Source organism: Salvelinus sp. IW2-2015, unplaced genomic scaffold (genome assembly GCF_002910315.2).
Source record: "Salvelinus sp. IW2-2015 unplaced genomic scaffold, ASM291031v2 Un_scaffold3042, whole genome shotgun sequence".
Classification (NCBI taxonomy): domain Eukaryota; kingdom Metazoa; phylum Chordata; class Actinopteri; order Salmoniformes; family Salmonidae; genus Salvelinus; species Salvelinus sp. IW2-2015.
Window position 1 is genome coordinate 42,265 of NW_019944334.1, and position 14,697 is coordinate 56,961.

Consider the following 14,697-nt stretch of genomic DNA (forward strand, 5'->3'; position numbering starts at 1 on the left):
GTGGCCAGGGCTAATAGTGGTGGTAGGTGCTAAAATGACGAGTGCCTGGACAACGGGCTTACATAAGCTGGCTGGCCCCAGAAGCTGTTATAAACGACGTGGCATGGCCAGGGTGAACTAAGATTTAGCATCAGTGGACTGGCCACGAGGTGACCTGATTATAGCACTGGCAGGCCCAGGTTGCTAAAATCAAGAGCTAGCTGCCAGTGTGCTCTTAACTCATAAGAAGTTGGTGGCCGCAAGGGTGCTAACGATAAGAGTTGCTGGCCCAGCTGTCCAACTGTTAGATGATTTTGAAGCACTGTGAGGGGTCAACTACCTTTAGTTGTTTCGCCGCCCCGATTTCGCCAGCTATAAAAACCATCCTTTGTCGTGGTTACGCTCACCTTTTTGGTTTAGCTTCTCTGTTCGTCTTAGTGCTCGATCGTATCTTGCTCTATCTAGGCAAATCTTTCTACGTGGGCCGCTCAACCATTAGTTGGATTATTTAGGTTAGCAGTTTGCGTACCTAGATTCACACCCTAGTCATCAGTGGGGACACCCCCCATCGAGTTAGGTCCTTTCGAGCCCCTCCTAAAACATCCCCAGGCATCCTCCGTTCGTCATCCTCGCGTTCAACGGTCGGTGCCATAACCTTGCATATGTGCTCGATCGATCTATCTTCGTAGCCAGTTCACCTCTTCAATGGTTCTGAACGATGGTTTTAACCACACCTACTCTGTGCGCCTCGGGAACGGTTCAACACTTGGTTCTTTTTGGCTTCTGCCCACACCACGACCAGCTCCGCATTCGCATATATGTTGCGCGCTCGACTACCTCGTCCTCGCAACCTCGTCCGTTTCCCCGGTTCGGGTCTATTCTGGTTTTCCTGCCATGATCGATTTTGCTCCATGTCCAAAGGACTCTATTAGGGTCTTCTTGGGTTCTGGCATAAGCCAATATGGGGACTCATTGTCCACCCCGCCTCAATAGTACCCTCCGGCTCATTTCCCTGGTGCTGCATACGCCCCGATATCGTCGTCCATTGTCCACCCGCGGTCTAAGTCCTGGGCCTGGTTTCCTGCTAGATTATGCGGCTCATTGTACACGCCTACCGCCCAGTCTACCTGACTTACTCCATCTCCACGAGTCCTTTCTCGACCCTCCCGGTTTGCACTCCAAATCTCAGATTGATGCTTGCTCTTACAATCCTCCTCACCAACCTCCCACCCACCCTACCGCCATCCTCACCTCCCCCTCGCCTCTGTCATCCACCGCATCGCGTCCCTCCGCTACACCACTTCACTCATCTCCTCTACTCTATACATCACCTCTTTCTCTTCCTTTTTCCTGTTCCGGTTGGCTTGTGCAGGTTGTTTGTCTTGAGAAGAAAATATGAAACCATGTCAGACACTCATGATCATAGTCCTCACCTCCTCCTCCCCCTCCACCTCACCTCTGCTCTCCCCTCCACCTCACTTTCATGCTCCCTCCCCCCACGCTCTCCCCTACTGCTCTCCCCCTCACCTCACCTTTCATGCTCTCCCCTCCACCTCACCTCAGCTCTGCTCTCCTCTCCCCTCCACCTCAGCTCTGCTCTCCCTCCACCTCACCTTTCATGCTTCTCCCTCCACCTCACCTCTGTCTCCCTCCACCCCCTCACCTCACAGTCCTGCTCTCCCTCCCACACCTCACCTCAGCTCTGCTCTCCCCTCCACCTCATCTCTCTCTCTCCTCTCCCCTCCACCTCACTCTCTCCTTCCTCCCCTCCCTCTCCTCTCCTCCCATCATCTCCTCTCCCTCCCCTCACCTCATCTTCATGCTCTCCCCTCCACCTCACCTCAGCTTGCTCTCCTCTCCCCTCCACCTCAGCTCTGCTCTCCCCTCCACCTCACCTTTCATGCTCTCCCCTCCACCTCACCTCAGCTCTGCTCTCCCCTCCCACTCACCTCAGCTCTCTTCCCCTCCACTCACCTCAGCTCTCCTCTCCCCTCCACCTCACCTCTCCTCTGCTCTCCCTGCAGCCTCACCTTTTCATGCTCTCCCCCCACCTCACCTCTGCTCTCCACCTCACCTCTGCTCTCACCTCTCTCAGCTCTCCCTCCGCTCCACCTCACCTTTCATCTCCTCTCCACCACTCATCACCTCTCCCCTCACCTCTCCTCTCCCTCCAGCCTCCCTCCAGCTCCTGGATCCTCCTCCCTCCAGTCTGGAGACCACAACATCCTGGTTGGACCTCTGGGAGCCCTCTAGATAGGACACCCTGCTCTTCAGGTCCTTATTCTGGAAGAGAACAATACAGGGTGAGCAGGACATGTTATTAAAAGAGGGTCATGAGCCATTGGGTCATCTATCGCAGGTCAACCATCGACTGTAGAGAGATTGGTGATGTCACAGGGGTTAGAAGTATACCTGTCTCTCCAGAGTGATCTTGTCACACTCCAGGTCCTGTCTGACTGCTCTCTTCTGCAGCAGCTCACCTCTTATCTGCTCCATCTGTCAGCAGAGAGAAGAGAATGAATAGCCTTCACTTTACACACTGCAGAATACATTATGAACTATTATGGAAATTATGTCTGGTTGTCTGTTTGCATTTCATTCTAGATCAGACAGCAAGTGAGCAGGATCCCAAGACTATTCTCTACTGACAGTCAGTGACCCCGGCCGAGAGAGAGGCACTACTGACAGCTAGCCGAGGCCGGCGAGAGGAGGACACTACTGACAGTTAGCCAGGGGCCGGCGAGGGAGGACTCTACTGACAGTTAGCCAGAGGCCCGGCGGAGGAGGACACTACTGACAGTTAGCCAGAGCCCCGGCGAGAGGAGGACTCTACTGACAGTTAGTCAGAGAGTAAAGGGAGTGTAAAGGGACAGTAAGGGACAGTAAAGGGAGTGTAAAGGCATTGTAAAGGGACAGTAAAGGGAGTGTAAAGGCAGTGTAAAGGGACAGTAAAGGAGTGTAAAGGACAGTAACAGATTCATGTTGTGTTTTTTAGTTCGACCTACTTTACCAGCATACACACCCACACACACACTTATAGCTGCATCAGCGTTTCACAAACATAAACACGTGTGTTGGGAGGCAGTTGCTGACAGAAGGATCGTATCCTGGAAACTTAAGATCTCAGTCTGACCACCTCCTCTACTTCAGCGACGGTCAGTGTTGGAAGAGGCACGACGTCTGAGAACTCAGACCTAAATGTGCTCATGTCTGCCGTTAGCGGGGGAAGGCCCCTGATTGGGCACTATCAAGTGTGTTTGTTGTGTGTGGTGTGTGTGTGTCTGTCGTGTGTGGTGTGTGTGCGTGTGTCGGGCCCTCAGAAAGCCTCGCCAGGTCTCCGCTGACTCTCTCACAGCAACCCTCACTCCCTTACTCAATTCAGGCCAGCCAGTCACCGCTGTCTACGCCCTGGATGACCTCAACCATTCCCCATACTACCGTCATGCTCCCAACCTGCTATGCTGCACTCGCCTCGCTATCTACTCCCGAACTCGAATCATCACTGCTACATCCTGCCCCGGAGAGAGTGAGCATAGCCAGCTAGGACGAATCTGAGGCGAGCTTCTACGCAACCCTCTGACTACTCTCTTCCTAATATCATCCGACCTCCGACGTCCTCCCATCGTCAATGCCGCCAGGCGATTATCAATAGCCGCCTAAATGACTACCCTACTATGAATGTCAAACATCCCTTGACACATCCGTCAGCCGACGTTCTATAGACCGAACCTTCTATGTCGTACGCATATTTGACAACACCAGGAACGACTTCCTCATGCCCTCCGAACATATAAAACACCTGCGGCCCCGACTTCTCACCGATCCCCATCCTCCGCCATCAGCCCACAACCAGATAGGGTAAACGCCCTTCTGTCCTCACACACTAAAACCAACATCCCCTCGAGTTCGGTAACGCCCACCGCTAAAGACAGTGCCCGTGCCACCCCAGATCCTCCACACATCGTAATAGACAACCTTCCCTTCCCACCCGCCTAAACGGATGCGCTATACTACTTTCCTTATACACACGCTCCACCCCCTTATACCCCGTGCATCCTGTCCTAACACCTGCGCGCCTAAGCGACCTCGCCGGCGCCCAAGCCGCTCGACGCCCCCTCCCGCCCACCCACCCCGCTCCACTCATGACTGAACCTTACCGTACATCCCCGCGCCCGTGGCATACTACAGCTACGCGGCTACTCGCTCTTTACCGAACAATCTGCCCACCGTAACACCCCATACGTGCTGAACGGTCACCCTAGCCTCTCGTCACGACCTCGTCCTCGACGCCGGGTACACTCACGAACCTACCTGTGCTGTCCTCACGACCGTGTCTGTCTTTCCTTGATCCACCACTCTAGTGTTCATCAGGAGATCTGGTAGCTGCTTGATTCCTTCATGCGTCCTGCGATCCATTGCGCTCCGGAGCTGGCAAGACCGCATTGTCTGACTCCTGTAAGAGGAACCACTGCAGAGCAGGGGTCCCGCCAAGCGCCCTAGATAACCTGACCGGTTATGTGTATACGGGACGGCCGGCCAGGCCTAGCCCTACTGTGGTTAGCGCGTGTGGGCCTTAGTAACCCCCGTGAAGGCTTGCCTACGGCATATTTATCCCCAGGTCTGACAAGCTGCGCTTAATTTACCATACCATCTGCCTCATGTTCCTGCGACCTCCCATCCCTCTACGACACAGCCAGGTACAATGTTTTCATGAAGACAGTACACTATCGCCGTCTCCTCCAGGCTCACATTAAGCGAAGCCGGGCGTACCCGTCCTCGTCTGCCATGCTACGACGTGCTAGCCACAATACCTCTGGTTCCGCCCGTTAGGCCTAGGGCCGCCGTCAATTTTGTAAATAAACCAACCACGTGTTCTCTTAACAGACTTTACGCCCCTGGTTAAATATTTGATATCGTATATATATTCGTATGGCCATATCGATTCTGTTCAGATAACCTAAACACTGTCAAACATATCTATTACTTCATACTTAGTTTTCTATTTATGCTTTACATATGACCGCATGGACTCTTATTAGATGGTCGTGGAGCGTCCTACTCGCCACGTGTTCAGTGAACCATTGCTTTTGCCACTCAGTTATAGGCTAATCAAACAGACTACGACACAAAACAGCAGTTAATCCTAAGTCTCTCAGTTGGGCTATCAGCAACTGACGCGATTTTCCTACATTCCCTCTCATCTCTACAAGGACATCGCAGGCTGTGGAAAATAGAGGGATTTTCCAGCTCCCTCTCCTCCAAGCACATGCAGTGTGAATAGGGGATTTTCCACTTCCCTCTCTCAAGACATGAGGGACATAGGGATTTCATTCCTCTGCCTAACAGCAGTGGGAATAGGTTTGAAGAGGTAACATGCTCATCAGGTCAGAGTGGGAAAATCGCATCCACATTTTGTCTTGCCAGTACAGGGGGGTGGGGGGATGCCCTGAGATGGGCTTTTAAAAACCTCGGATGGTGTGGATTAGTGGTAGCATGCAGTAAAATCTCATCGAGTCGTTGTGGAAGCAAACCGTATGATAGTTTTCTTTTTGTTACCGATCCTTTCCGCAGCCCGCGGTTCCTGCTACTTATGCTGCGAGATGTGCCTCAGGTGCCTGCACAGGTCAGCGTGCGTCTCAGTAGGTGAAAGGACATATGGCCCCGCGACTTCCTAAGTACCCGTAACCACGTTGTTTATACCTCCCACGCGTATCTCCCCAACTTTTCTCTGTTTGTGTTGATCTCAACACTCGCACATCCCCATCCTCGCTCTCTACCTCTCGGTTCAACAACCTTACGACTATCCATGATCCACTGATCGTTGAAATGGTGCCGCTAAAAGACTCTATTCCGTAAGGGACAGTATCACCATCCAGAACATATCCGTAAAGCATACCATATGCGAAGGTCGTGTGGATCGGTGGAGAAAGAGTAATAGTCGCCATTGAGATACTGATCACATAGAGACTCCATATCGTAAAAGTTAATTATCGCACAAGATACTATCACGAGCAGCCTCCGCTATACAAGGAGATCCCATATCGCTATGGATCCCCCATAATCGGCTCAAAAGATACAGTATCGCAGAGGATCTATCACAAACGAGATCCATATTCGTAAACGGAATACATATCGCGAGATCCAATCTCCAAAGAGTATTCATATCGTAAATAGATCACAATATCGTAAAAGATACACCTATCGCAATGACCGAATACATATCACAATGGGGGAATCCCCCCCATATCACAAGAGATCCATATTCCATAAAAGACTACCCATATTCGCCAAGAGACGTATCACAAGATATCCCATATCACCAAGACGATCTACACTTTATCGTAAAGGATTCCATATCGCAAGAGATCTATCACAAAAGAGATCCCACTATCGTAAAACAAGATACATCTCACAATGGGGCCTCTATCGTAAAGCTACCATACTCGCACGACCGATCCCATATCGTTATAGCACTCCCATTAAAGGATCCATATCGTAACAGATCACATATCTTAAAAGATTAACCTATCGCATGCAATATTTTTGAATGATCTCAGACCACGGTAAGGTCACCTGCATGTCCTTGAGGAGAGGGGAGTGGAAAATCCCTCTATTTTCCACCTGCATGTCCTTGTAGAGATGAGAGGGAAGTGGAAAATCGCGTCAGTTGCTGATTACCACTGAGACTTAGGATAACTGCTGTTTTGTGTCGCTGATGGCAAAACATGTTGTCACCTGTACCCGTGGCAGGTAGACTCCACAGACCAGTCTATACAAGTCATGTCATAGCTAATAGAAAACAATATGAATAGTTATAAGATATGTTTTGACAGTGTTATTATTTAACAGATAATAATAGAATATATATATATTTATTTATTTATTTAACCAGGCAAGTCTATTAAGAACACATTTTTATTTACAATGACGGCCTACCGGGGAACCAGACACCAGACATAATGACGGCCTACCGGGGAACAGTACGGTACAACTGCCTTGTTCAGGGGGCAGAACGACAGATTTTTTACCTTGTCAGCTCGGGGGATATGATCTAGCAACCTTTCCCGGGGTCACTGGCCCAACGCTCTAACCACTAGGCTACCTGCCGCCCCCGTATTACACATAACCGCAGGTTATATATCCTGTGTTTCCTCTTACAGGGTCAGATGGGCCAGCTGGAGCAGGATCTGCAGGACGAGAGGAACAGTACAGATCTCCTGATGAACAGAGTGGATCAAGGAAAACAACAGGCCAGGACACACACACACACACACACACACACACACACACACACACACACACACACACACACACACACACACTAGATAGTGCCCAATCAGGGGCCTTCCCCCGCTAACGGCAGACATGAGCACATTTAGGTCTGAGTTCTCAGACGTCGTCCTCTTCCAACACTGACCGTCGCTGAAGTAAGAGGACGGTCAGACTGAGATCCTTAGTTTCCAGGATACGATCCTTCTGTCAGCAACTGCCTCCCAACACACGTGTTTATGTTTGTGAAACGCTGATGCAGCTATAAGTGTGTGTGTGGGTGTGTATGCTGGTAAAGTAGGTCAGACTAATTAAAACACAACATGAATCTGTTACTGTCCCTTTACACTCCCTTTACTGTCCCTTTACACTGCCTTTACACTCCCTTTACTGTCCCTTTACAATGCCTTTACACTCCCTTTACTGTCCCTTTACTGTCCCTTTACACTCCCTTTACTCTCTGACTAACTGTCAGTAGAGTCCTCCTCTCGGCCGGGGCCTCTGGCTAACTGTCAGTAGTGTCCTCCTCTCGGCCGGGGCCTCTGGCTAACTGTCAGTAGAGTCCTCCTCTCGGCCGGGGCCTCTGGCTAACTGTCAGTAGTGTCCTCCTCTCGGCCGGGGCCTCTGGCTAGCTGTCAGTAGTGTCCTCCTCTCGGCCGGGGTCACTGACTGTCAGTAGAGAATAGTCTTTGGGATCCTGCTCACTTGCTGTCTGATCTAGAATGAAATGCAAACAGACAGACCAGACATAATTTCCATAATAGTTTCATAATGTATTCTGCAGTGTGTAAAGTGAAGGCCTATTCATGTCTCTTTCTCTCTGCTGACAGATGGAGCAGATAAGAGGTGAGCTGCTGCAGGAGAGAGCAGTCAGACAGGACCTGGAGTGTGACAAGATCACTCTGGAGAGACAGGTATACTTCTAACCCCTGTGACATCACCAATCTCTCTACAGTCGATGGTTGAACCTGCGATAGATGACCCAATGGCTTCATGACCCCTCTTTATATAACATGTCCTGCTCACCCTGTATTGTTCTCTTCCAGAATAAGGACCTGAAGAGCAGGGTGTCTCATCTAGAGGGCTCCCAGAGGTCCAACCAGGATGTTGTGGTCTCCAGACTGGAGGGGAGGATCCAGGAGCTGGAGGGGAGGCTGGAGGGAGAGGAGAGGTGAGGGGGAGAGGTGATGAGTGGTGGAGAGGAGATGAAAGGTGAGGTGGAGCGGAGGGGAGAGCTGAGGAGAGGTGAGAGCAGAGGTGAGGTGGAGAGCAGAGGTGAGGTGGAGGGGAGAGGAGAGCTGAGTGAGGTGGAGGGGAGAGGAAGCTGAGGTGAGGTGGAGGGGAGAGCAGAGCTGAGGTGAGGTGGAGGGAGAGCATGAAAGGTGAGGTGGAGGGGAGAGCAGAGCTAGGTGGAGGGAGAGGAGAGCAGAGCTGAGGTGAGGTGGAGGGGAGAGCATGAAAGGTGAGGTGGGGGAGAGAGAGATGAGGTGGAGGGGAGAGGAGAGGAGAGGAGAGATGAGGTGGAGAGGGAGAGGAGAGGAGAGATGAGGTGGAGGGGAGAGCAGAGCTGAGGTGAGGTGGAGGGGAGAGCAGAGCTGAGGTGAGGTGGAGGGGAGAAGCAGAGGTGAGGTGGAGGGAGAGCAGAGTGAGGTGGAGGAGAGCAGAGAGCGAGTGGAGGGAGAGAGAGCAGATGGAGGGGAGGAGAGCATGAAAGGAGGTAGGAGGCAGAGCAGAGGGAGGTGGAGGGAGAGCATGAAAGGTGAGGTGGAGGGGAGAGCAGAGGTGAGGTGGAGGGGAGAGGAGAGGTGAGGACTATGATCATGAGTGTCTGACATGGTTTCATATTTTCTTCTCAGAGACAACATCAACCTGCAACAAGCCAACCGGAAACTAGAGAGAAAAGTGAAGGAGATGATGATTCAAGTGATGATCAGCACAATCTATGCAGAACCAGAAAGACCAGGTAACGTGGACAATGAGCCCATATCTATGCAGAACCAGAAAGACCAGGTAACGTGGACAATGAGCACATATCTATGCAGAACCAGAAAGACCAGGTAACGTGGACAATGAGCCCATATCTATGCGAACCAGAAAGACCAGGTAACGTGGACAAATGAGCACATATCTATGCGAACCAGAAAGACCAGTAACGTGACAATGAGCCATATCTATGCAGAACCAAGAAAGACCAGTGTTACGTCCCCAGCAAGAAAACAAACAGAAGGAGGAACTTACAAAGAGTCACTGACCAACAACCAACAGGAAACAGGCTGGGTTTTAGGAGGGCTCTGAAAGACACTCATGGGGTGTCCACTGAAAGTTGACTAGTAACAACTGTAACCTAAATGACACCCAACAATGAGCGCCCACTAAATTTGCCCTAGAAGAGGCAAACGACCGAACTTAAAGACAGGAAGAAAACCAAAAGGTTGAGCGTAAACACACAAAGGAATGTTTTTATAGAACTCAAATGGGGCGGGACAACTAAAGGTGTTGACCCTCCACATCTCAAAACAACTGGAACACTGGGCCAGCTACTCTTTATTTAGCACCTGGGCCAGCCACTCTTATTAAGCACCTGGGCCAGCTACTCTTATTTAGCACTGGGCCAGCCACTCTTATTAAGCACCTGGGCCAGCCACTCTAATTTAGCACCTGCGGCCAGCCACTCTTATTAAGCACCTGGGCCAGCCACTCTTATTTAGCACCTGGGCCAGCCACTCTTATTTAGCACCTGGCCAGCCACTCTTATTTAGCCTACCTGGGCCAGCCACTCTTATTTAGCACCTGGGCCAGCCACTCTTATTTAGCACCTGGGCCAGCCACTCTTATTAAGCACCTGGGCCAGCCACTCTTATTTAGTACCTGGGCCAGCCACTCTTATTTAGCACCTGGGCCAGCCACTCTTATTAAGCACCTGGGCCAGCCACTCTTAACAACCATAACAACCTACAGTTAATTAAAATAGTTACTTTTAACGCTTTATTTAAACTGTACGTCATAACAGTGTCCGTAATACTGTCATAAACGTGACATTACAAATGTTTTAAGATTGGTCATGACATCTTTTGTCTCTCTGAACGCCAAGTGGCAAATTTAGATATTGTAATGAAACAGGCAGGGAGCGGGTCTCGAACCCTCGACCTTCTAGCCCGAAGTCCGGCGCGCTATCGACTGTGCCGCAAAAGCATGCTCGAACGGCAGAGTCGATATCCACATTTATAAACCCAGGGTCGTTACAATAGTGTTGCCATAGTTACAGGAAGACACAGGCGAGTCAAAGTAGTTCACATCCATTGAGGACTTTTCATTGGCCAATTCACGGAGATCCTACCTAATGTACACCTCTCTTCTAGCTAACCCAGAAGCTGAAGACAGACAAGTACTAAATGGCTAGCTAGTTAGTGGTGCGCACTAGTAGCGTTCAATCAATTTGAGACCTTGAAGTAGTTGATTCCCTCGCTCTGCCAGAACCGCGGCTTTAGTGGAGCGATAGGTAATGATGCTTGATGGGTGACAGTTGTCGGTGTGTTCAGAGGGTCTCTGGTTCGAGACCAAGTTGAGGGGACCACTGTTAAACACATCAATGCATTGTTAAAACTATGTGCTGTATAACCCCCTCTCCTCTCCTAGCTGAACCAGAAGCTGAAGACAGCGAAGAGACAGATGGATGGGGCCGAGGAGGAGATAGAACGTCTGGAGAACTCCAAGAGGAAGTTACAAAGAGATCTGGACGAACAGATAGAGACCAACGATCAGATCCTCAGCCAGCTCAACGCCCTGCGCTCAGAGATGAGGTGAGTTAAATACAACAGTGTGTTGGTATCTATCTGTTTTTGTATCCTTTATTATTGTCGCTATATATAATGCTTCTACGGAAATGTGTTTCCCCCCCCCCCCAGGCGTAAGCAACAGAAATCATCCCCGCTCCTGATGATCGAGAAGGATGATACTGTCTGTGAGGATGACATCAACTCTGACTGAAAGATGCACTAACTTACTTACTTATAGTACTCTGGCGCATTCCCACTGGGATACAAGGAGCTTTTCATTCCCACTGGGATACAAGGAGCTTTTCATTCCCACTGGGATACAAGGAGCTCTTCATTCCCACTGGGATACAAGGAGCTTTTCATTCCCACTGGGATACAAGGAGCTCTTCATTCCCACTGGGACACAAGGAGCTCTTCATTCCCACTGGGACACAAGGTCTCAAGGCAGCTCTTCATTCCACTGGGTCCAAGGAGCTCTCTTCATTCCCACTGGGACACACAGGAGCTCTTCATTTCCCACTGGGACCCAGGAGCTATTCATTCCCACTGGGACACCACAGGCAAGCTTCTTCATTCCCAACTGGACACAATGAGCCTCGTCATTCCCACTGGACAACAGGAGACTCTTCATTCCCATCGGGACAGCAAGGCAGTCTTCATTCCCACTGGGCACCAAACAATGAGCTCGATCATTCGCCACATGGGGACACAAGGAGCTCTTCATATTACCCACTGGGACCATAGGAGCTCTTCATTCCACTGGGACAAAGGAGCTCTTCATTACCCCCCTGGAACACAAGCTCTCCGGGACACACATGAGCTCTGTCATTTCCCACTGGGACACAATGGAGCTCGTCTCATTCCACTAGGGAAACTAGAGAGCCTCTTCATTCTCACTGGGATCACAAGGAGCTCTTCATTCCACTGGACAAGACTATCCATGACACAAGGTCACAAGGAGCTCCTTCCGCACTTTTCCTTGGTGACCATGTTGTGGATGTTCTGACAGGCCTGGTGAGAAAGTCAAACAGATTTCTGATTCCTCAACAAAGGGCCGGTAAACTCACTGTGAGGACTGTGAGGAATAAAAGCGTTACAGAAGTTTCTCATTACCAAGTATTTCCATGTACAACTTCAAAGTGTGGGTTTGGCTATCTGTCGGCTTTCATAACCCTTTGATTTAGACTGCCCTCCAGTGGCCATTCTAGAACTGCAGTTACAGGAGGAAAGATAAGTAATGTTTTCACTTTTCATCATCATAAAACAGATCAAATAATCTAATATGTGTGCTGCATCACTTTTTACTTGCATTATTGTATTTAATCAATGATACTAGATAAAGGTCTTATTCCATAAAACATCTCTTCGTGTGAAAATAAATGACGAAAAACAGGTGTATCTATCTGCAAGGTTTTAAGGTATCTCAGGACTTCTCTTCAACAGTGTTCTCTCCCCACAACACAGCCTCCCCAATTCACACCTTCTGCAATTCGGTTAACATTACCTACAATTTTTCTTTACAACGGCAGGGGGTGCACCGTTCCTGGAGTACTCGCAATAACCAGGCTCGAATGCCGTGAGCTGGACGGAGCAAGCCCCTATTCGCACTCGCCTATTCCAAAAATCAATTTAATATATGTCAACCTTTCGGTTACTGGCCACCCTCCTAACCAAACAGGCCTAAACCTGCCACCTCTTTATGATGGACACACAACATCAAATCAGAGTTAAATTGGTTCAGCCCTGACACCAGATATTAAAAAAACTAATGTTTTCTTTTCTTGCTCCACACAGTCAGTAATACAGCATATTACAAAAAGTAATAGAAAGATATTAATAGAAATATCAGAACCGAGCAATGTCATAGGTCCGGAATATACAGAGTTGGTAACCTACTTGGTCAAGTTTTAGAACACCTTACTCATTCAAGGGTTTTTCTTTATTTGTACTTATTTCTAATCGCTCCTTTTCTAAGAGCTTCCGACTTCCCGATTCATCTTGAAGCACCAATAATAACTTCAGAATGAGCGCAAATGACAGGCTTACTTAACACTGTACACACTGAGAATCTGAGACAATGGAAAACGACTCTTCTTGAATCATCAATACCATGCCTAGTTTGTGGTGGAGAAACAATATTGTAGGCTACAAATATGAGGAGGAATTATAGTCCTAAAATGCTTTCCAGTTTCACTGACTCTCCACCCAAGATGTGCGGGCTCACTCATGGTGATCGTCTATGCGCTCGTGCAATCGCCATCTCTTTGTTTTACTTTGTAAAACAAACCATATTTGGGAAGTTGATCAAATATTTTCGGTAGCAGCTGACAATTAGATTTATGTCTCATTTTTTAGCAAAGCCATTTTTGCTTTCGCAGACCTGTGTTTTTTCCGCGATTGTAAGGCAATTTTTAAATATTCGCGAAACGGCCAGTTTGTCTGCATACTGTTTGTTCTCTAACATATTCGCCGCGGCGTCCCCCGACTGTTAGACTATGCTTTGTATTGTAACTCCAATAGGCTATATTTATCCCTGTGGCAAACGTTTCAAGGCGTTCTCATGGTGTAGTAGGCTATTCTGAAATTATTAAATGTATTTCTGAACAGACAGCAGTAACTCTATAACTTTGAAACATTTTATTTTTCAATTTCTCATGCGTGCTTCAGCTCTCCCAGAAGCCCTCGCGTGGGTTATGAATTCTATAAGGGGAAATGATGAATGTGCAACGCTGGAGAGATGAGAGTTGCAGGCTCACATGTCTATCAGAGCAGGAGAAGAGAGATTTTAGAAAAAGGGAATCTATTCTAGTTTGGTGAGCTAGATACAGGGGGGGGGGCAGAAGTAATTAAGGAAGAGGTAACTCGAAATGAACCTTTGTTCGTGTTTATTATAATTTTAACATTGGTAAAAAGTGACACTTATTTTTCATGCCACGAGAGGTACCAGATCCGGCCAAATAGGGGGTCCGGACGAAACAGTCAAAACGTAGAGGTGCCGGATCTTGTTCCGGCAGGATTCGGCTCAAATTAGCACTTGATCTTTGTGTTCCTCCACCTTTTCCTTAGTTTGTTGTGGATTGTGTTTCTGTAACGCCAATGGAAGTCGACAAAAACAAAGATTGAAACAGCCATGTATTGAATACATGGAATTGGGATTGGGATGGTACTGATGAATGAATCCCACACCAATCTGCTCTATTTTTGAAATATTTTTTTGAAATCAGGTATCAAAATTTTGATTTGTAATATTGTTTGGTGGAAATATGCTTAAAATGAGCTCCATTTCCATAATCTGTACTTGGATTAGTTTGCACTTCCAATTTTGGATCATCATGATTCTTAGTGACTGCCAGACAAATGTATAGATCTACTGGGTTTTTAAAATTAACAAAACTCAACTTCCTGTTTTGTCGCTTGGACACAATGAGACAAGTATAGTCGCGTTAATCTTTTTGTTGGTTGCAAAGCAGTCCGTCGTTCATTTTGGATTAATGTATTTAATGTTAAAAAAAGACAAAACTTGACCATTTTTTGAAAATCCATTTACATGTTTTGCCAACAAACAGCTCTGGTAACAAGGGGTTCTTATGGACTGGCGAGTTGCTGTTTTTGAAAAAAAAAAAAAAAAAAAAAGAAAAAAAGGAAAATCAAAAACCTTGTTCCAAAAAAACTA

At 48.4% G+C, this 14,697-nt stretch overlaps 2 protein-coding genes across 10 annotated transcripts in view; one reads left to right on the plus strand and one right to left on the minus strand.

The window, feature by feature from the left end:
- LOC112075236 (cingulin-like protein 1) overlaps positions 1–1,881 on the minus strand; it is a 4,140-nt gene extending 2,259 nt beyond the window's left edge. The window contains exon 1 of the mRNA XM_070440821.1: positions 1,820–1,881. Coding sequence (XP_070296922.1) covers positions 1,820–1,881 — 62 coding nt within the window. The remainder of the gene's footprint in view (positions 1–1,819) is intronic.
- LOC112075235 (cingulin-like protein 1) overlaps positions 1–12,009 on the plus strand; it is a 33,988-nt gene extending 21,979 nt beyond the window's left edge. Inside the window, exons 15-22 of one of the 9 annotated variants that reach the window (XM_070440829.1) lie at positions 7,140–7,229; positions 8,079–8,162; positions 8,295–8,419; positions 9,105–9,171; positions 9,264–9,305; positions 10,885–11,048; positions 11,154–11,460; positions 11,975–12,009. In XM_070440829.1, the coding sequence (XP_070296930.1) occupies positions 7,140–7,229; positions 8,079–8,162; positions 8,295–8,419; positions 9,105–9,171; positions 9,264–9,305; positions 10,885–11,048; positions 11,154–11,235 (654 nt within the window). In that variant the 3' untranslated portion in view covers positions 11,236–11,460; positions 11,975–12,009. The other 8 variants (XM_024142260.2, XM_070440824.1, XM_070440825.1 and 5 more) reach the window with 8 other exon arrangements.
- The last annotated feature ends 2,688 nt before the right edge of the window (positions 12,010–14,697 follow it).